The sequence below is a fragment of the Doryrhamphus excisus genome, chromosome 1, assembly GCF_030265055.1.
Source record: "Doryrhamphus excisus isolate RoL2022-K1 chromosome 1, RoL_Dexc_1.0, whole genome shotgun sequence".
Classification (NCBI taxonomy): domain Eukaryota; kingdom Metazoa; phylum Chordata; class Actinopteri; order Syngnathiformes; family Syngnathidae; genus Doryrhamphus; species Doryrhamphus excisus.
This window is the reverse complement of record NC_080466.1, coordinates 30,604,182-30,626,213: the sequence shown is the minus strand read 5'-3', so window position 1 is coordinate 30,626,213 and position 22,032 is coordinate 30,604,182. Positions and strand designations below refer to the sequence as shown.

Genomic DNA, 22,032 nt, shown 5'->3' with positions numbered 1-22,032 from the left:
CCTGAACAAGAACCAGGCAAACACACTGGCTTATTTTAATCTGCTATTGACAAAGAAAAGTATGTCTCCAAACGCTTTCGTTTGCTTGGAGGAATACTCATGAAAATGATATAATCACAAGATCTTATCTGTCTGACAATGTTTTAAATCACTTGTCAAGTTCTGTCAATCTTTGGAAGATGACTGACTGCTGTAGTTTTAGGATAAGCGGTAGAAAATGAATGAATGAATGAATGAATGAATTTTAGAGCCCTCTCGACATGAAGTAACACCCCTATAGTGAACTTTATACTCATATTACCCAATATAGTAGACATAATAAGAGAAAATCAGATGTTTTTACGCTGCATGGCGGACGAGTGATTAACACGAGGGCCTCACAGCTAGGAGACCCGAGTTCAATTCCACCCTCGGGCATCTCTGTGTGGAGGTAGCATGTTCTCCCCGTGCATGCAAGGGTTTTCTCCGGGTACTCCGGTTTCCTCCCACATTCCAAAAACATGCTAGGTTAATTGTTGACTCCAAATTGTCCATAGGTATGAATGTGAGTGTGAATGGTTGTTTGTTTATATGTGCCCTGTGATTGGCTGGCAACCAGTCCGGGGTGTACCCTGCCTCTCGCCCGAAGACAGCTGGGATAGGCTCCAGCACCCCGGCGACCCTCACTTTTTCCTCACGAGGGTCGCGGGGGTGCTGGAGCCTATCCCAGCTGTCTTCGGGCGAGATGGAATAGGTGCAGATTCTGGAAAATCTAAAAAGTTCTCTGTGTGGGTTATTGTGTGGAGCTGCTCTATAGGAGACCACAACTCAATACAAAGGGTGGAAATATTATATGTCTGGCTTTTTGGAATCACTGTACTTACATCATTACTATTATTAGGAGTAGTATATGTACAGTAGTGTGCCATTTTATAGTATTATAACAATTAAATGTATTAGAAGGGGTTTATAATGTTTACAAATGAGTGCCATTGAAAGGATTAACGTTCAATAAAAAGTGTGGAAATGCTTCTTAGGGTAGTCAATGATTGATTTTATGACATTAAGAGTCCTTAGGACATTCTATGAATCACCATGTCTGGCATGTGCCTGTGCAAACACCCTCGACTTGACTTTGCTCTCAATTCTCTTTCTTGTTTAGTTTGCTCCTCCGACGAGAGCAACTTCCAGTGCAGATGCGAGGAGGACTTCTTTTGGTCGGTGGACCGCTGTGAGACATACGGATCCTGCGATGAGATCGTCAATGACACCTGCACTTGTATCAACCGTATTCCCTCCGATGGCCAATATTGCCTGGCTCGGACAGGTACATTTACGTGATGGTGACATCAATCAAACCAAACGCCTCCCTCGCTCACGGTGCAACCAAATTATAACAACTAGTAACAGGTGGATATACGGTCATCAAAATAAATGCTTACATGCAAAACAATGCTATTTTATACCTATGTATAACCCACAAGGTATGCTGGGTAACTTGCAGTTGGGCATGTTAGGACTGCAGCATATGTTTTACACAAATGTCCTCCACTCCGCCTACTTCAGGTTCAACAACAGCAAGTAAAAATTCAGATGTTGTCCTTTGAAATGATTATATTAATACATGAATCCTTTTTTGTGTATTTTTATTCAGGCACACCACTGATTACCGGCAGTACCATGGAAGCACCGATATCAACCACAGGTAAGAATACAGGTAAGGGATTTTTCCCACAAAATGTAATATATTCATGTTTTTTTTTAATTCTACACACAAAACCCTAAAGTCACAACTTTCAGAGAATCTTAAATTTATTAGAAAAAGTAAATTAAAACATAATTTTATGAGAGTAAAAGAGTGTACAATTCTGGCTTTTTAAATTTTTCTAATTTACGAGTTAATTTGCATAAGTCTCATAAAGTTATGACATTTTTCCCATAACATTACAACTTTTTCTCATAAATTTACAAGTAAAAATGAGAGAGAAAAAAGTCATAAATTTACGCAAATGAAGTCGTTATTTCAAAAGAAAAAGTAATAATTTTCCATGAATAAGGTCGTAAATTCACGAAAATAAAGTCTAAATAAAGAATAAATAAAGAATTTTACGAGAATAAAGTTGTAAAAATGTTTTTTTTTTTCCGATGACGTTTGTTCAGTGGAGTGATTATACTACGACATTATCTTTTCTTACAGACACAACACTGCTTACCAGCAGTACAAGTCAATCACCAATATCAACCACAAGTAAGTCCACCCAATAATGACAGTACTGTATATTGCTATGTTGAAGGTACTTTGATTAAATTAAAAAAGCCTTTTCACTTCCTGGTTGCTGTGCAGCCTGTATTTCAATGGAAGAGATGCAGGCCGAGTTCTTATCAAACGTTTTGTCAACATAAAAGACATATCAATACATGTTTTCGGGAGTGAGCGGTGGGGTTTAAAAAAACGTATAAATTCGTCTTTGGTAGCGAATGAGTGAATTAAGTATCTACAGTATTCATCGAATGCATTTTATTGTGCCTTTTATTCCTATTAAACATTTCAGCACAACCTCCATTTGGTTATGAGTACACCGTGTCTATTGAGCTGAATACAACAGATGCGAGTGTAGTATACCTACTGAGGAACATTCTGTGGTCCACAAGCTACCCCATTATGATCAACAGCTTCAGTGAAATCTCTGCAATCAGCATGACTACAGGTAAATATGTTTATATTTATTATTCACACAGTTGTTGTTTATTATTCTCCATCGTATGTGTGTTTGCTGTATTTTCTCCCGATCATTTTACTGTGTGAAAAGCTCACTGCCAGTTCAGTGTTGGCTATTAATCATCTCATCTAAAAAAAAAAAGGCATTCAAAAGATGCATTCAAAGACATGTTAGGACGTGTGGTGTTCAAAACTGGTCACTAGGTGTCGGTAAGGTCAAGCACTTGGTGACGGATGCAAGGGAAAACTCCCTGTAACCTTCAACAGAACCCAGGATCCAGAAAGATAAATGACTGGGAATGATATCAATGTGTTTTAACTTCTCTCTTATTATTTCTAGTTTGCTCTCCAAGCCCTGATGGTTTTGAATGCATATGTGAGGATCAGCATCGTTGGTCATGTGACCAGTGTTTCTTCTATGGATCATGTGACTACATCACAGATGACACGTGTGGATGCATCAATGCCATTCCCATTGATGGACAATATTGTCAATCTGCTTATCACCATGGTAACCAGCTTTCATCCAATGATATCCACACACACAGTTGGTTTATGGTAAAAACATCTAACCTCTACCGACTTTCTTCCAGATTTTACACCGTGTCCCGTTACAACACGTAAGAATCACAAGACAACAATAAATGGTTATCATTGTTGATTGAAATTGACATCTCTCATTGTGTTTCCTTTTAACAGCTCATCCATTTGTTCATGAATACATCATCTCTATGGAGCTGAACACCACAGATATGAATGTGGTAAACCTACTGAGGAACATCCTGAGAAACACCAGTTACCCCATCGGCATTAACAGCTACTCACAAATCTTGGACATCAACATGACTACAGGTAAATACAAGATGGTTATGGTATGTTTTTAATGTGTATTATTAATGTTGCTACTGGATTGTTGGGTTGCAACCATGTGACTTAGAAGTAGATGTGATATCAATCTGTTGTATTTTCTCTGTTATTCTTTGTAGTTTGCAATCCAAGCCCTAATGGTTATGATTGCATATGTGAGGATCAGCATCGTTGGTCATGTGACCAGTGTTTATTCTATGGATCATGTGACTACATCACAGATGACACGTGTGGATGCATCAATGCCATTCCCATGGATGGACAATATTGTCAATCTGTTTATCACCATGGTAACCAGCTTTCATCCAAACATATCCACACACACAGTTGTTTTTTTGGTAAAACATTTAACCTCTACCGACGTTCTTCCAGATTTTGCGCCATGTCCCGTTACAACACGTAAGAATCACAAGACAACAAGAAATAGTTATCATTGCCCAATGAAGTTGACATCTTTCATTGTGTTTCCTTTTAACAGCTCCTCCATTTGTTCATGAATACATCATATCTATTGAGCTGAACACCACAGATATGAATGTGGTAAACCTACTGAGGAACATCCTGAGAAACACCAGTTACCCCATCGGCATTAACAGCTACTCACAAATCTTGGACATCAACATGACTACAGGTAAATACAATATGCTTATGGTATGTTTTTAATGTTTATCATTAATGTTGCTGCTGTATTTTTGGGTTGCAACCATGTGATCTTGAAGTAGATGTGATATCAATCTGTTTTATCTTCTCTCTTATTACCTGTAGTTTGCAATCCAAGCCCTAATGGTTTTGATTGCATATGTGAGGATCAGCATCGTTGGTCATGTGACCAGTGTTTCTTCTATGGATCATGTGACTACATCACAGATAACATGTGTGGATGCATCAATGCCATCCCCCATGATGGACAATATTGTCAATCGGTTTATCACCATGGTAACCAGCTTTCATCCAATGATATCCACACACACAGTTGGTTTTATGTTAAAACATCTAACCTCTACCGACGTTCTTCCAGATTTTACGCCGTGTCCCGTTACAACACGTAAGAAGCACAAGACAAAAGTAAGTGGTAATCATTGTTCACTGAAGTTGACATCTTTCATTATGTTTCCTTTTAACAGCTCCTCCATTTGTTCATGAATACATCATCTCTATTGAGCTGAACACCACAGATATGAATGTGGTAAACCTACTGAGGAAAATCCTGAGAAACACCAGTTACCCCATCGGCATTAACAGCTACTCACAAATCTTGGACATCAACATGACTACAGGTAAATACAATATGGTTATGGTATATTGTTATGTTGGTTATTCATGTTGCTGCTATATTGCTACTTTGACACTGTGTGACATAGAAATGGATGTGATATCAATGTGTTTTATCTTCTGTATTATTATTTGTAGTTTGCTCTCCAAGCCCTAATGGTTATGATTGCATATGTGAGGATCAGCATCGTTGGTCATGTGACCAGTGTTTCTTTTATGGATCATGTGACGCCATCACAGATGACACGTGTGGATGCATCAATGCCATTCCCATTGATGGACAATATTGTCAATCTGCTTATCACCATGGTAACCAGCTTTCATCCAATGATATCCACACACACAGTTGGTTTTATGTTAAAACATCTAACCTCTACCGACGTTCTTCCAGATTTTACACCATGTCCCGTTACAACACGTAAGAATCACAAGACAAAAAGAAATAGTTATTATTGCCCAATGAAGTTGACATCTTTCATTGTGTTTTCCTTTTAACAGCTCATCCATTTGTTCATGAATACATCATCTCTATTGAGCTGAACACCACAGATATGAATGTGGTAAACCTACTGAGGAACATCCTGAGAAACACCAGTTACCCCATCGGCATTAACAGCTACTCACAAATCTTGGACATCAACATGACTACAGGTAAATACAATATGCTTATGGTATAATAATACTGTTTATTTTAATGTTTCTACTGTATTGTTGGGTTGCAACCATGTGACGTAGAAGTAGGTGTGATATCAATCTTTTTTTATTTTCTGTGTTATTATTTGTAGTTTGCAATCCAAGCCCTAATGGTTTTGATTGCATATGTGAGGATCAGCATCGTTGGTCATGTGACCAGTGTTTCTTCTATGGATCATGTGAAGGCATCACAGATGACACGTGTGGATGCATCAATGCCATTCCCATTGATGGGCAATATTGCCAATCTGTTTATCACCATGGTAACCAGCTTTCATCCAATGATATCCACACACAAAGTTGGTTTTATGTTAAAACATCTAACCTCTACTGACGTTCTTCCAGATTTTACACCGTGTCCCGTTACAACACGTAAGAATCACAAGACAAAAATAAATGGTTATCATTGTTGATTGAAATTGACATCTTTCATTGTGTTTCCTTTTAACAGCTCCTCCATTTGTTCATGAATACATCATCTCTATTGAGCTGAACACCACAGATATGAATGTGGTAAACCTACTGAGGAACATCCTGAGAAACACCAGTTACCCCATCGGCATTAACAGCTACTCACAAATCTTGGACATCAACATGACTACAGGTAAATCCAATATGGTTATGGTATATGATTAATGCTTATTATTAATGTTGCTACTGTATTGTTGGGTTGCAACCATGTGACCTAGAAGTAGGTATGATATCAATCTGTTGTATTTTCTGTGTTATTATTTGTAGTTTGCAATCCAAGCCCTAATGGTTTTGATTGCATATGTGAGGATCAGCATCGTTGGTCATGTGACCAGTGTTTCTTCTATGGATCATGTGACTACATCACAGATGATACGTGTGGATGCATCAATGCCATTCCCATTGATGGACAATATTGTCAATCTGCTTATCACCATGGTAACCAGCTTTCATCCAATGATATCCACACACACAGTTGGTTTTATGTTAAAACATCTAACCTCTACCGACGTTCTTCCAGATTTTACACCATGTCCCGTTACAACACGTAAGAGGCACAAGATAACAATAAATAGTTATCATTGTTCACTGAAGTTCACATCTTTCATTGTGTTTCCTTTTAACAGCTCCTCCATTTGTTCATGAATACATCATCTCTATTGAGTTGAACACCACAGATATGAATGTGGTAAACCTACTGAGGAACATCTTGAGAAACACCAGTTACCCCATCGGCATTAACAGCTACTCACAAATCTTGGACATCAACATGACTACAGGTAAATACAATATGGTTATGGTCAATGTCCCCTCTGATTTTTCAAGTGTCTAAGCATACATACAAGCTGCCTGAGCATTCCTTGGATCTCTATGAGCACTTCAGATGTACATAGACAGGAAGCAGAACTGGAGGTAGTAGAGATGAGGATGCTGAGGTTCTCATTGGGAGTGACCAGGATGGATAGGATCCGGAACAAATACATCAGAGGGACATTGCATGTTGGAAGCCCTGGAGATAAAGTCAGAGAGGCCAGACTGAGATGGTTAGGACATGTCCAGAGGAGAGATAGTGAATATATTGGTAGAAGGATGCTACGTTTAGAGCTGCCAGGTTGGAGGCGTATAGGAAGACCAAAGAGGAGGTTTATGGATGTAGTGAAGGAGGACATGAGGGTAGTTTGTGTGAGAGAGACAGATGCAGAAGATAAATAAATAAATGACTGGAAAATAATGTCAATGTGTTTTATCTTCTGTGTTATTATTTGTAGTTTGCTCTCCAAGCCCTAATGGTTATGATTGCATATGTGAGGATCAGCATCGTTGGTCATGTGACCAGTGTTTCTTCTATGGATCATGTGACTACATCACAGATGATACGTGTGGATGCATCAATGCCATTCCCATTGATGGACAATATTGTCAATCTGTTTATCACCATGGTAACCAGCTTTCATCCAATGATATCCACACACACAGTTGGTTTTATGTTAAAACATCTAACCTCTACCGACTTTCTTCCAGATTTTACACCATGTCCCGTTACAACACGTAAGAGGCACAAGGTTTTTTAATGAAAGAGAAATGGTTACCATTGCCCACTGGAGTTTACATCTTTTATTGTGTTTCCTTTTAACAGCTCCTCCATTTGTTCATGAATACATCATCTCTATTGAGCTGAACACCACAGATATGAATGTGGTAAACCTACTGAGGAACATCCTGAGAAACACCAGTTACCCCATCGGCATTAACAGCTACTCACAAATCTTGGACATCAACATGACTACAGGTAAATACAATATGGTTATGGTATATTGTTATGTTGATTATTCATGTTGCTGCTATATTGCTACTTTGACACTGTGTGACCTAGAAATGGATGTGATATCAATGTGTTTTATCTTCTGTATTATTATTTGTAGTTTGCTCTCCAAGCCCTAATGGTTTTGATTGCATATGTGAGGATCAGCATCGTTGGTCATGTGACCAGTGTTTCTTCTATGGATCATGTGACTACATCACAGATGACACGTGTGGATGCATCAATGCCATTCCCATTGATGGACAATATTGTCAATCTGTTTATCACCATGGTAACCAGCTTTCCTCCAATGATATCCACACACACAGTTGGTTTTATGTTAAAACATCTAACCTCTACCGACGTTCTTCCAGATTTTGCGCCGTGTCCCGTTACAACACGTAAGAATCACAAGACAAAAAGAAATAGTTATCATTGCCCAATGAAGTTGACATCTTTCATTGTGTTTCGTTTTAACAGCTCCTCCATTTGTTCATGAATACATCATCTCTATTGAGCTGAACACCACAGATATGAATGTGGTAAACCTACTGAGGAACATCCTGAGAAATACCAGTTACCCCATCGGCATCAACAGCTACTCACAAATCTTGGACATCAACATGACTACAGGTAAATACAATATGGTTATGGTATATTGACATGTTGGTTATTCATGTTACTACTATATTGCTACTTTGACACGGTGTGACCTAGAAATGGATGTGATATCAATGTGTTTTATCTTCTGTATTATTATTTGTAGTTTGCTCTCCAAGCCTTAATGGTTATGATTGCATATGTGAGGATCAGCATCGTTGGTCATGTGACCAGTGTTTCTTCTATGGATCATGTGACTACATCACAGATGACACGTGTGGATGCATCAATGCCATTCCCATTGATGGACAACATTGTCAATCTGTTTATCACCATGGTAACCAGCTTTCATCCAATGATATCCACACACACAGTTGGTTTTATGTTAAAACATCTAACCTCGAACGACTTTCTTCCAGATTTTACACCGTGTCCCGTTACAACACGTAAGAGGCACAAGATAACAATAAATAGTTATCATTGTTCACTGAAGATGACATCTTTTATTGTGTTTCCTTTTAACAGCTCCTCCATTTGTTCATGAATACATCATCTCTATTGAGCTGAACACCACAGATATGAATGTGGTAAACCTACTGAGGAACATCCTGAGAAACACCAGTTACCCCATCGGCATTAACAGCTACTCACAAATCTTGGACATCAACATGACTACAGGTAAATACAATATGCTTATGGTATATTATTATGTTTATTTTAATGTTGCTGTTGTATTGCTAGGCTGCAACCATGTGACCTAGAAATGAATGTGACATCAATGTGTTTTATCTTCTCTCTTATTACCTGTAGTTTGTAATCCAAGCCCTAATGGTTTTGATTGCATATGTGAGGATCAGCATCGTTGGTCATGTGACCAGTGTTTCTTCTATGGATCATGTGAAGGCATCACAGATGACACGTGTGGATGCATCAATGCCATTCCAATTGATGGACAATATTGTCAATCTGCTTATCACCATGGTAACCATCTTTCATCCAATGATATCCACACACACAGTTGGTTTTATGTTAAAACATCTAACCTCTACCGACGTTCTTCCAGATTTTGCGCCGTGTCCCGTTACAACACGTAAGAATCACAAGACAAAAAGAAATAGTTATCATTGCCCAATGAAGTTGACATCTTTCATTGTGTTTCCTTTTAACAGCTCCTCCATTTGTTCATGAATACATCATCTCTATTGAGCTGAACACCACAGATATGAATGTGGTAAACCTACTGAGGAACATCCTGAGAAACACCAGTTACCCCATCGGCATTAACAGCTACTCACAAATCTTGGACATCAACATGACTACAGGTAAATACAATATGCTTATGGTATGTTTTTAATGTTTATCATTAATGTTGCTGCTGTATTTTTGGGTTGCAACCATGTGATCTTGAAGTAGATGTGATATCAATCTGTTTTATCTTCTCTCTTATTACCTGTAGTTTGCAATCCAAGCCCTAATGGTTTTGATTGCATATGTGAGGATCAGCATCGTTGGTCATGTGACCAGTGTTTCTTCTATGGATCATGTGACTACATCACAGATAACACGTGCGGATGCATCAATGCCATCCCCCATGATGGACAATATTGTCAATCGGTTTATCACCATGGTAACCAGCTTTCATCCAATGATATCCACACACAAAGTTGGTTTTATGTTAAAACATCTAACCTCTACCGACGTTCTTCCAGATTTTACGCCGTGTCCCGTTACAACACGTAAGAAGCACAAGACAAAAGTAAGTGGTAATCATTGTTCACTGAAGTTGACATCTTTCACTATGTTTCCTTTTAACAGCTCCTCCATCTGTTCATGAATACATCATCTCTATTGAGCTGAACACCACAGATATGAATGTGGTAAACCTACTGAGGAACATCCTGAGAAACACCAGTTACCCCATCGGCATTAACAGCTACTCACAAATCTTGGACATCAACATGACTACGGGTAAATACGATCTTTGAAGCTTCTTTGTCATTAACGGTATGATATCTATGAAGTATTAAAGAAGGCGCTAGTGAACTTTTTTGGAATTTCATTTATTGTCAGCCAATCTGCACTAAAATGAATCAGTAACGCTTGATTTTTGTCTCCAGTTTGCAGTCCAAAGAGCGATGAACATCAGTGCATATGTGAGGACCAGTATCGTTGGGCGTGTGACCAGTGTTTCTTGTACGAATTCTGTGACAGCATAATGGATGACACATGTGGATGCATCAAAGCCATTCCTCTTGATGGGCGATATTGTCAGTCCGTTGAGCAACACAGTAAGCTGTCCCCAAGTGTTTAAGATACAGTGCCAGTGTCTCTAAACTTTTGACTGGTGCTGTACGTCTTTTTGACCTGTTCTTGTGAAATCTCATCTGCTCTGCTTTCTGTTTTTTTTATTTGAAGACACTGCTGTTTGCCCCACCACCAGCACCGTTTCTACATGTGAGTGAAGAAGATATATTTGTTTTTACCAATATTAAATTGCGCTTTAAGTTTACAGTTGCTCCCAATGAACATTTTAAAATAAATTATAAAAGATAGAGAGATGTTTTCCACACGGCACAGTGGAGGGGACGCCATCATGATCCTTCAATGGAACGTCAGGTTGTGCAGGGGCGTCAAACAGTGGTTAGCTATGTGGGGATGTTGCAAGGGGCATCCGTACTGACTGAAGTCTTTGGACAGTGGATGCCCTCCGTGAAGCCATCTTGAATCCTTCCATGAGTCCTTTTTTTGAACATTTGTCACAAGACACCCAACTCAACATTTCGTTGGCAATTTCACTACTGTGTTTTTGTGCAATGACAATAAAGGGAGTCTATCTATCAAGAGACAACTTGCTGGACGAGATTGGGGCCACGATATCGAGAAAAGATTTTAACATTAATTTTTCGAAAACGAAAACAGACACGCATGCACATGGCAATTTATGGAAGCCGGCAAAATGAGCAAGTAAATTATTCCTTTATCATGTGATTGATTAATCAATTTATTTGTTGTGAATCTTTCAAGCTCTTGTGCCCCCCCACTCCTATTCCTTCTTTTTGCAAGCTCGATTTAGAACCTCATTTAGATCCAAAAATGTAAATGCAATTTGCAATTTTTGTACTTTTTGTATTCATTATTTTCAAAAAAGATGGCCAATTTGTACAATAATCAATCCATCCATCGACACCTATCCTCATTAGTGTTGTGGGGCAATGCTGGAGTCTATCCCAGCTGACTTTGTGTGAGAGGCAGGGTCATTTGTTATTATAAATTTATTTGTTAATATTAATAATGACAATAATTCAGCTTTGATGCTTTTGATGCTTTCTTGCAAACGACTAAAACTGGTAATCACATGTTCTTTTCAGATACAACACCTGCCAGCACGACAATAAACACAACAGTAACCCCAACACCGAGTAAGTACCTCATATCATTTTTCACATAAAACAACCATTACTTTATGTTGTTGCATCATTGCGTAGACATTTTGCCTACATTTGTGTCAAAGTGAAAATTATGCTTGAAATCTTATCTTTTCACAAAAAGCCTTTTAAAATTAATCATATGTTAACCATATGTTCTTTTCAGATACGACACTTTGCAGTAACAGGTTTTCAATGCGCTGCGAAAATATTCAGTTTTTAATGCTACTTCACAGAAATTGACTGATCACGTTCGCGTCTGGAACCAAAGAACTGCCATAAACGAGGGATTACTGTATTTAGAATTTAAAGCAGAAGTGTGGATGTAGCTGATATGGTGGTTGACTAAAACTTACCACTGAACTCGTTTCCGCACACCACATCATGGGAGTTCAAGTTGTCGAAAGAAAGATTCCAAGATACCTTTCAGATCCAGCACCTGTTGCCACAACAAAGCATACCAGTCATTGCTATGAGACGGGCTGTTAAGATAAAGATACCTGTTACATGTCCTCCAACATGTCCTCCAACATGTACTCATGATGTCACAGTGAATGTCAACTGCGCTTGCATTATGCACTGCAAAGCAAGTCGTGCCAAATGAAAGGAAATGTGACACAGTCTCCTCACAGCTAGGAGACCTGAGTTCGATTCCGCCCTCGGCCATCTCTGTGTGGAGTTTGCATGTTCTCCCCGTGCATGCGTGGGTTTTCTCCAGGTACTACGGTTTCCTCCCACATTCCAAAAACATGCTAGGTTAATTAGCCATTCCAAATTGTCCATAGGTATGAATGTGAGTGTGAATGGTTGTTTGTCTATATGTGCCCTGTGATTGACTGGCGAACAGTCCAGGGTGCACACCGCCTCTCGCCCGAAGACAGCTGGGGTAGGCTCCAGCACCCCCGCGACCCTCGTGAGGATAAGCGGAATGAATGAATGAATGAATGACGCAGTCTCGAAATTAGCGGTAGATTTAGCATGAGGACTCAATCCTGAATTCATTCATTCACAGCAATGTACTGCGACTAATGACAGATACCTGTATAGTGCAGAAAAGCATGTCTGACTGTGTGGTTTAGGTTTTTGAAATTAGAGGGTACATGACTTCCAGTCAGATGTCTGAAGGGGTACCACTGACATACAGGATCCAGGAGCTTGTATTTTTGATTTTTTTGATAAATAAAGTGTTATTTTACAATTGCATACCTTCTGAATCTTTTTTTCAGACACAACACTTTCTACGACGCCTCCAGTTACAAACACTACAACAACTCCAGAACCGACGACAGTAACAAACGGTACAACAACTCCAGAACCGACGACAGTAACAAACGGTACGACAACTCCAGAACCGACGACAGCAACAAACGGTACGACAACTCCAGAACCGACGACAGTAACAAACGGTACAACAACTCCAGAACCGACGACAGTAACAAACGGTACAACAACTCCAGAACCGACGACAGTAATGAACAGTACGACAACTCCACCAACAAGTAAGAACTGATTTTTACATACAATGGATTTTGTTATTACTGTTAGTCACAGTAAGTCTTTATATTATGTCAAAAGCCTTCATATCTATATCTGCTATTACACACAGGAAGTGTTTGCCCGCTTCCTGATATTACAATTTCAAAGATCACACAGAGAGAAACGACACATGGTAACACACAAAGTAATGTAAAGTCACCATGGGAGGTGGAAACAACAATGCACTCGAGCAGGGCAATAATACCAGTGAAGCAAAGCAATGCAGCAAAAACACCGGTAACAATGAATTAATGCATAATTAATTAATCTATTAGTCAAAACATATTGAAATACAAGTGATATGACATTACCTTAACACTGCATTAATTCAGCCACAGAGTGTCAAACTGTGTTTGATCTCGTGTGAAAGTCTTACTGGATGAAGACTGAAGAAATAAATGCGAGGCGAACTGGTCAGCTCTCTAGGTTGCTAGCTAGTGGCCATCTGGAGTCTCTGCAGCATAAGAGTTGCAATGTGATGTAAACAAAGAATAATCGGAGTGTAATTGTGACTATAGGGGTGTTATATCATGCATAGGCATCAAACATAACATTTCGGACATGTGCCCTGTGGTTGGCTGGCCACCAGTCCAGGGTGTACCCCGCCTCTCGCCCGAAGACAGCTGGGATAGGCTCCAGTACCCTCCTCCCCCCTGCACCCTCGTCAGGATTAGCGGTAGAAAATGAATGAATGAATGAATGAACTTGTGCCATCTTTATTTTTTCTCAACAGTATTCGATTTCGACATGTCCATCAGATTTGATAAAGAGTACACTGAAGAATTGGGGGATTCAACAAGCACTGCTTACAAAGACTTCGAAGCTCAGATCATTCCCGTGGTAAGTGCGATAGGCGCGACTATTTTTAGATGTTCGAGTCCTACTTTTGTGTCTCCTCCACAGTTAAGAGAGCAGTATGGAGAAATAACAGGATTCCAGAACGTTGCTGTGAAGACTTTTAGGTAAACATGATGGCATCGGGTCCGAAGTCAGCATCATTCATCTCAATGGTGGTTTGTGTTTCTTCCTGCAGGCCAGGAAGTGTCATTGCAGACTTTGTTGTGCGAGCGACTCAACTTAAACCTGACGAACTCGCTGTGGTAAATCAAAGACTCCCTGAAGCAATGCAGGAAATCGCCCCTGTCAATGGCCCTGTTACTGCAAGCTACAATAGTAAGTACTAATAATAAGACTGTTATTAGCTTCATCATGCAAGTAACTCCCGCTTCATGCGTGTCCAACCTCAGGCCGGAATCTAATCGCATCTCCGGCAGTGACGTATACTGGAAGGTCCATGACACTGAGATGTGGCGCTCCTCCAGCTAACATCGACCTGGGAGAGATCACAGAGTCTAAGTGGAAATTAAAAGGACAGGAGATTAAAAGTGGCGGAAGAATTCAAATAACTACATTTGCTCGACATTCTGAGCTGACGATTGGGAACGTGATTTTAGCTGATGCAGGTAAGCAAAACTTGCAACATTTATGGATTCATTATAATACAGTGGAACCGGTTTAAAGCCTTGTTTACACGTGCAAACAATGCGGGAAGTACCTGCGTCAGTCATTCATTTTCTCCTACTTATCCTTAAGAGGGTCAGCTGTGGCCAGCCAATCAGAGGGTACATATAGACAAACAACCATTCACACTCACATTCATACCTATGGACAATTTGGAGTGGCCGATTAACCTAGCATGTTTTTGGAATGTGGGAGGAAACCGGAGTACCCGGAGAAAACCCACGCATGCACGGGGAGAACATGCAAACTCCACACAGAGATGGCCGAGGGTGGAATTGAACTCGGGTCCCCTAGCTGTGTGGCCTGCGGGCTAACCACTCAACCGCCGGAGCATTCATTCATTCATTTTCTACCGCTTTTCCTCACGAGGGTCGTGGGGGGTGCTAGAGCCTATCCCAGCTGTCTTCGGGCGAGAGGCGAGGTACACCCTAGACTGGTTGCCAGCCAATCACAGGGCACATATAGACAAACAACCATTCACACTCACATTCATACGTATGGACAATTTGGAGTCGCCAATTAATCTAGCATGTTTTTGGAATGTGAGGGTGGAATTGAACTCGGGTCCTCTAGCTGTGTGGCCTGCGGGCTAACCACTTGACCGCCGGAGTAATTCCCAAGTAATTTCTTAGTAATTTCCTTTTGAGTTTCTAATAATAACTAATAATGGCCAAGAAGTCTTTCAGTCAGTTATCGCTATTTTTTTCTGGTTAATTGCTTCCTTCCTACTTTTTGCACATTCCCTACCATTCCCTGTCGTGGCTGCTTCACGGATGCGGGAAATATTGGTGACAATGCATACCCATGAGTGTGGTTGTGCATTGTTTGAATTTGAGTCATTCCAGTTCCGATTCTGATTGGGGAATGGTCAACTTCCTGGCTGAAGCTAGTGTTAATGTCAGGTCGTTTGTCTATGAAAAAGTACACAGCCTTACTTTAGCTGGGTATATGACTTGGCCATGGTATTTGTGGAACTTTGTCAATTTAATAGTAATGAGAAGGTTGTTGACATCTGTGATTGGCTGGCGACCAGTCCAGGGTGTACGCCGCCTCTCGCCCGAAGACAGCTGGGATAGGCTCCAGAAAATGAATGAATGAATGACATAAACGAGTTCCACCGTAAATGCCGGAGTTGAATCGGTATTAAAAGTGTTTGTCTTCTTAACAGGTTCTTACGAATGTAATCTGATGAGCAGCGTTCTGAATTTTGTACAAAAGGGACAACCCAACATCATCCAAGCTCCAAATATACGACTACCGAGCCAACTCAATGTTAAATGTACGGATGGACTAACGGTGCCTATACAGTGCTGTGTGCAGTCCGACTATGTTGTCAGGTGGTTTCTGGACACCACTGTTTTGACTTCGGGTAAGTGCGAGCCTGGGAATGGGAAGTTCACAGCTTTTTTAAATCATTTTTATAAATGATATTTAAAACAATCTTCACAGAGACCAGTCTTGACGGAGAAAGCTTCTGCGTCACGCACAGATACAATGTAAATGACTGCAGCGATTTCCAAACACTAACGTTAGGTTTTATATGCCGAGTCGATGAACCAGTTGGGTTTGAAGACAGGACAACAATGATCATTTTCAATGACAGTAAGATCTTTTTTTTTTAGTTTTATAGTCGTTTGTGTAACAATAACTTCTAATTTCACCTTATAGATGTTTTATGTACCGATTCTCTCTACGGAAGTGGACGACTGGACGACGTGTCAACAATAGCGTGCGATGCTGGTCAAGAGGGGAGCCGCACTGCAATATGTAGGGATACAGGAGAATGGAGTCTTTTGGAAGACAATTGCATTGTTACAGAAATCAAGGACTTGCTACTTGTTTCAGAGGTAGGTGATCTAATTAGAACGTACTGTAGTTATTCAATCAATTTGCCCCAGGGAATCAGTGCACTCGCATTAGCCAAAGCATGAAGTCGTAGTGGTGTGTCGGTCATAAACAAACGGGTCAAAAGCACTACAGTAAACCTCGGATATATCGGATTCAATTGTTCCCACTGGTTTTGTCCGATATAAGCGAAATCCGTTATATGCGTATACCGGAAAATGTCCGTTTTACGCATATATCGGATTTATATCCGGTATATGCGTAAATCGGATTTTATCCGTTATAAAAAGGCACTTCCTTGACTATGTTTCCAATGTACCTGGACGCGCAGGCAACGCTGCAAACGCTGCAAATGACGTCGTATAGCGGCCTGTCACGATTCAGCGAATCGGAGCGCCACGATGCGGCCATCCGATATATGCGAAGGAAATATAATGGAAATGCATTGGAACGGGACTGGAGATTTTGTCCAAAATAGGCGAAATCCGTTATAAAAAATCCGATATATGCAATGAATTTTCATTGGAAATGCATTACAGAAAAATTGGTTCTTTTTTATCTGTCCGTTGTGAGCGAATTTCCGATATATCCGAGGTTACTGTAGTTCTTTTTTTTGTGAATGGAATGAACAAGGTCACCGCCCCTAAAATACCCGTTCAGTCCGTTCAGTTGCAAATCGCGCCTCGCTCTGTGGGCGGGTGGGGTTAGCTGACTGAAAGACCGAGACATTGACCGACACTGTCTATGACCTCTTTCATTCTGTTCACAAAAAAGAATTACTTCTTTTGACTCGTTCGTTCATGACTGGCACACCAGTAGTCATTGTGTGTTGTTGCGCTGTTGAATCGTAACGAACATGAACATGAGTGAACGGACTGACTTGACACAACTGACCGGGTCTATGCACAGGGGGAGATCACAGGCTAACGACCAATTGACCGAAATGAACGGATCTTTTTACTGACCGGTTCACCGAAATGAACGGTTTTGTCCACCACTAATGAAGTGGACCAAGGCATGGTTTGACTACTGACCTCACCTACTGTGAGTGAACCCAGACACCCTGAGATGGAAGTTCAATTCGGGACCTTTGTATCTGCGACATTCGGTCCCACCCAGCGTGGGTTTTCTCCCACAATCCAAAATAATACCGTGGATGATTGTCTGTATTTTCCCTGTGATTGACCACTAACTAATCTAGGGTGAACCCCAATTATCACCAATAGTCACCCAGGATATGCTTGCTCATGATCCTGGAAATAAATTAATCAATGAAATATGAATTATCCATTAGCAATCCCTGATTGTATCAACTTGTCGATTGATACAGTACAACATGGTTGGATAATATAGTTTCCAAATGTTCCATTTCTAGGATTTACTTGAAGAGGATGTGCCACAATTTGCTGCAAACCTGAGTGAAGTTGTCCAGGAAGAAAAAGAAGACATTGTGAATTCATCCGCAACCATATCAGCCATCGTCGATATCCTGAGCACCATTGCAAACATTTCCAATGAAGTGAATAAAGCGGTCATGGAGGTAAGATAAACGTACATATTATACAGTACAACCCCCCCTTGTCTATATCAGTCTCGACCACCTTATCAAATTCTGGTTGACCAAATGTGGCCCGCAGGACACTAGTTTGAGGCCCCCCGCCTTGATATGAAAGTGTAATGTTAGTGCGGCCCCGCGCAAGTTTGATATGGATGCTGTATGGTATCATGTACCCAGAAAAAATGATTACGTTTGATTAATGTTCATGTTAAAGGTTAAATAACTGTTAATAGTTATCCTCCCTATCCGTGTGGAAGTGGTAAGTTTTTGGCTATTTAAGTTGAAAGGAAATAACTTGAATGCTACCGTTTAGGTCGCTAGCTCTCTAGTTTGCGAGTTAGCATGTGTCTCAAGACCCTGCAGTTGCGCAATATGTTGTAAATAAAAAGAGTATAAATGTGACTATACGTAGTCGTGTTTTGTCATGTCTACAGGGCTCTAATAATGCTTTGTTCATTTTAATCTGAAAAAAAATTTGTCTACCCACCAACTATATGTGGTTTCTTAAGTTTTTATTATTTGCCGTTTTATTATTATTATTTATTTATTACTGATTGATTTTCTTTATTCTTGATTTATTTATTTATTTTTCATCTTATTTTGTGCAGAAAAATAAAAATTAAGATATTTGAGAACAGTGGAATGTTTTTATCAGAGCTTTTATTGTAGAAAATCGGAACCAAAACACTGAAAAAGTTTGTATATTTTTCTGTTTTTAATAAATGCGTTTATTTTGGGGGGGGGGGGGGACCTGATGCGGCCCACCTAGACCCTAGCTCCAGTGGCCCCCCAAGTAAATTGAGTTTGAGACCCCTGGTATCCAGTCTTTGAACACTGAACGGTGAATGACAGCAAGATTTTGCTGACAACCGATCATTCAGCTTTGGTCGCAGGGCGTTGACGTAAACCGGTTCCACCGTACTGCAGTGTAAAACCTTGAGTAACGAACCTCGCTCTGACGTCTGTGGTTATTTTTGCAGAATGTCCTGGAGGCGGTTGATGTCATCATCGGTGACGACGCAAGACAGTCCTGGGAAATTCTTCGAGAAAATGTCACCCGCAACGCTAGCTCAGAGTTGCTGGGTTCGATGGAGACTCTCTCTGACGTCTTGGTAGGAGAGTTCACAATCAGGACTGCGTTGATTCTGCTCAACAGAACATCGTTCAACGACTCCTTCGTGGCAGAACTCAACTCCAGCGTTGTCATCGATATTCCGGACACCAACAGCGAGAATGTCTCCATCACCACTATTATCTTCTCCACGCTTAATAATGTCCTGCCACCACGGAATTCCAGCTTTAACAACAGCGATCCCGGAACCAACGCATCTGTGTCCTCGAACGACACAATCAACGCCGCGGTGGCGCTAGTCAGGGTAAACACAGAGATCCGAAATATTACTCTGAGTTTCCAAAAACTAAACGACTCCCTGACTGAGAGCCCGCAGTGCGTCTTCTGGAATTTTACACGTTTCGATAACTTGGGCGCCTGGGACGATGATGGCTGCGTATTAGTTTCGGATATCAACGACACAGTGACTTGTAACTGTGACCACCTGACTTCGTTCTCCATTCTCATGGCCATCGATATCCCCGAGTCGATTCGGGTTGCGTTGGACGTGATCACCTACGTCGGAGTCGGAATATCTCTGGCGAGTCTCGTCATCTGTCTCATCATCGAGGGATACGTTTGGAAAGCTGTGACCAGAAACAGCACGGCGTTCATGCGCCATGTTTCCATCGTGAACACCGCCCTGTCTTTGCTGATCGCCGACATTTGCTTCATTATCGCCGCCTCTTACGCCAAGAACCCGCTTGAAAACCCGGACGAGGACCACAAGGTCCCGATAGGACCATGTAGCGCCGCTACTTTTTTCATGCACTTTTTCTACCTGGCTTTATTCTTCTGGATGCTTGTGTCGGGACTTCTACTCCTGTACCGCACCGTCATGGTCTTCTCCCATATGTCCAAGTCCGCCATGTTAGCAATTGGCTTCATGTTAGGCTACGTGTGTCCTCTGATCATAGCGGTCGTCACCGTCGCTGTCACCGCCCCGCAAGATGGATACATCAGGGAGAATGACGCATGTTGGCTGAACTGGTTGAAGACCAAAGCCCTGCTGGCCTTAGTGATACCGGCTCTGACCATAGTCCTTATAAACATTTTGATCATAATCGTGGTCTTGTTCAAAATGCTGAAAAGAGGCGTGAGAGAGGCGAACCCGACCGATGAAAAGCACACGCTGGTTGTCGTTGCCAGATGTGTGATCATTTTGACTCCATTGTTCGGACTGACGTGGTCTTTGGGAGTTGGAACCATGGTATCGTCCACAAATGAGGCCATCCATATTGCATTTGCCTTCTTCAATTCACTACAGGTATTTGCCAACACTTTTTCAACTCTATTTTTTAAAGCGTATACATTTAATGTGATGTATTGTGTGTTTGATTTCCATTTCTTAGGGATTCTTCATTTTAGTGTTTGGGACACTCTGGGATTCAAAGGTAATTTGACTTAAATTATCCTAAAACCACTGAGAACCACATGCAGTAAGGGGACTACTTTGATATTATTGGGTTTCACGTAACGTCACATAAGCGTATTCAAGTGAACAAATGTAGCAGTTGATGTTTGCTAAATACAAGGATGAAGAGTCTTGAACCAGTCATGATGTGCTATATATATCACTATATTGACACTTACTATGGTACCCATTATGGCATTGGATGCTCATATCACCGAGTATTTCGGTACGTGAATAAAATTAAATTAAATTAAATTAAATTAAAAAAACAAACAAAAAAATTAAATTATATTACGAAAGCAGGAAGTGAACAAATGTAACAGTTGATGTTTGCTAAATACAAGGATGAAGAGTCTTGAACCAGTCATGATGTGCTATATATATCACTATATTGACACTTACTATGGTACCCATTATGGCATTGGATGCTCATATCACCGAGTACTTCGGTACGTGAATAAAATTAAATAAAATTAAATTAAATTAAATTAAAAAACGAACAAAAAAATTAAATTATATTACGAAAGCAGGAAGTGAACAAATGTAACAGTAGATGTTTGCTAAATACAAGGATGAAGAGTCTTGAACCAGTCATGATGTGCTATATATATCACTATATTGACACTTACTATGGTACCCATTATGGCATTGGATGCTCATATCACCAAGTACTTCGGTATGTGACAAAAATAAAATAAAATAAAATAAAAAATTAATAAATTAAAGATTAAAAAAAACAAACTTAAATTATATTAGGAAAGCAGGAAGTGAACAAATGTAACAGTTATTGATTGTAAAAGTACCAGATGGAGGGGTAGGATTTAATAAGCTTTGCTTCTTCCTACTCCTTTTGGACATGTGGAACTGGGAACTGATTATGTGATGCATTCAATTGTAATATGATGCATGTTCAAATGAAATAAAACCATTACCATTACCATTACCATTTATTGCACCCCCAGTTGACATTGAATTTGCTTCTGCTTGTAGATCCAAGCCATCCTTTCCAGGAAGCATCCCTCAACAAGCACCGGCTCCAGCTCCAATCAAACTGCGGTAAGTCTTTTTTTTGTGTGTGTTTGAAGTTGGGTTGAATTCTGTGTACTTTTGCTTTTATTTCTATTAGAGTACAAGCGGTGGCACTTCTTCCAGTGGACCAAAATGGTTTTACAGACTGCGTGGAAAAAGAAGTAGGTTTTGATTTACTTACGTTTAACGAT

General features: G+C 40.4%; 1 protein-coding gene across 5 annotated transcripts in view; it reads left to right on the top strand.

Annotated features, from left to right (window-relative positions):
* Nucleotides 1-22,032, top strand: part of LOC131140210 (uncharacterized) — a 34,753-nt gene that overhangs the window by 11,821 nt on the left and 900 nt on the right. For 2 of the 5 annotated variants that reach the window (XM_058090436.1, XM_058090428.1), the window contains 53 exons: nucleotides 1,142-1,306; nucleotides 1,634-1,696; nucleotides 2,177-2,227; nucleotides 2,532-2,687; nucleotides 3,039-3,209; nucleotides 3,292-3,318; nucleotides 3,398-3,550; nucleotides 3,685-3,855; nucleotides 3,938-3,964; nucleotides 4,044-4,196; nucleotides 4,331-4,501; nucleotides 4,584-4,610; nucleotides 4,690-4,842; nucleotides 4,976-5,146; nucleotides 5,229-5,255; nucleotides 5,336-5,488; nucleotides 5,623-5,793; nucleotides 5,876-5,902; nucleotides 5,982-6,134; nucleotides 6,269-6,439; nucleotides 6,522-6,548; nucleotides 6,628-6,780; nucleotides 7,270-7,440; nucleotides 7,523-7,549; nucleotides 7,638-7,790; nucleotides 7,924-8,094; nucleotides 8,177-8,203; nucleotides 8,283-8,435; nucleotides 8,569-8,739; nucleotides 8,822-8,848; nucleotides 8,928-9,080; nucleotides 9,213-9,383; nucleotides 9,466-9,492; nucleotides 9,572-9,724; nucleotides 9,859-10,029; nucleotides 10,112-10,138; nucleotides 10,218-10,370; nucleotides 10,520-10,690; nucleotides 10,818-10,856; nucleotides 11,771-11,821; nucleotides 13,054-13,326; nucleotides 14,097-14,203; nucleotides 14,267-14,325; nucleotides 14,397-14,536; nucleotides 14,611-14,826; nucleotides 16,053-16,253; nucleotides 16,334-16,486; nucleotides 16,553-16,731; nucleotides 18,105-18,269; nucleotides 19,268-20,665; nucleotides 20,751-20,792; nucleotides 21,803-21,868; nucleotides 21,939-22,002. In XM_058090436.1, coding sequence (XP_057946419.1) covers nucleotides 1,142-1,306; nucleotides 1,634-1,696; nucleotides 2,177-2,227; nucleotides 2,532-2,687; nucleotides 3,039-3,209; nucleotides 3,292-3,318; nucleotides 3,398-3,550; nucleotides 3,685-3,855; nucleotides 3,938-3,964; nucleotides 4,044-4,196; nucleotides 4,331-4,501; nucleotides 4,584-4,610; nucleotides 4,690-4,842; nucleotides 4,976-5,146; nucleotides 5,229-5,255; nucleotides 5,336-5,488; nucleotides 5,623-5,793; nucleotides 5,876-5,902; nucleotides 5,982-6,134; nucleotides 6,269-6,439; nucleotides 6,522-6,548; nucleotides 6,628-6,780; nucleotides 7,270-7,440; nucleotides 7,523-7,549; nucleotides 7,638-7,790; nucleotides 7,924-8,094; nucleotides 8,177-8,203; nucleotides 8,283-8,435; nucleotides 8,569-8,739; nucleotides 8,822-8,848; nucleotides 8,928-9,080; nucleotides 9,213-9,383; nucleotides 9,466-9,492; nucleotides 9,572-9,724; nucleotides 9,859-10,029; nucleotides 10,112-10,138; nucleotides 10,218-10,370; nucleotides 10,520-10,690; nucleotides 10,818-10,856; nucleotides 11,771-11,821; nucleotides 13,054-13,326; nucleotides 14,097-14,203; nucleotides 14,267-14,325; nucleotides 14,397-14,536; nucleotides 14,611-14,826; nucleotides 16,053-16,253; nucleotides 16,334-16,486; nucleotides 16,553-16,731; nucleotides 18,105-18,269; nucleotides 19,268-20,665; nucleotides 20,751-20,792; nucleotides 21,803-21,868; nucleotides 21,939-22,002 — 7,620 coding nt within the window. The remainder of the gene's footprint in view (nucleotides 1-1,141; nucleotides 1,307-1,633; nucleotides 1,697-2,176; nucleotides 2,228-2,531; nucleotides 2,688-3,038; nucleotides 3,210-3,291; nucleotides 3,319-3,397; nucleotides 3,551-3,684; nucleotides 3,856-3,937; nucleotides 3,965-4,043; nucleotides 4,197-4,330; nucleotides 4,502-4,583; nucleotides 4,611-4,689; nucleotides 4,843-4,975; nucleotides 5,147-5,228; nucleotides 5,256-5,335; nucleotides 5,489-5,622; nucleotides 5,794-5,875; nucleotides 5,903-5,981; nucleotides 6,135-6,268; nucleotides 6,440-6,521; nucleotides 6,549-6,627; nucleotides 6,781-7,269; nucleotides 7,441-7,522; nucleotides 7,550-7,637; nucleotides 7,791-7,923; nucleotides 8,095-8,176; nucleotides 8,204-8,282; nucleotides 8,436-8,568; nucleotides 8,740-8,821; nucleotides 8,849-8,927; nucleotides 9,081-9,212; nucleotides 9,384-9,465; nucleotides 9,493-9,571; nucleotides 9,725-9,858; nucleotides 10,030-10,111; nucleotides 10,139-10,217; nucleotides 10,371-10,519; nucleotides 10,691-10,817; nucleotides 10,857-11,770; nucleotides 11,822-13,053; nucleotides 13,327-14,096; nucleotides 14,204-14,266; nucleotides 14,326-14,396; nucleotides 14,537-14,610; nucleotides 14,827-16,052; nucleotides 16,254-16,333; nucleotides 16,487-16,552; nucleotides 16,732-18,104; nucleotides 18,270-19,267; nucleotides 20,666-20,750; nucleotides 20,793-21,802; nucleotides 21,869-21,938; nucleotides 22,003-22,032) is intronic. The other 3 variants (XM_058090445.1, XM_058090460.1, XM_058090453.1) reach the window with 3 other exon arrangements.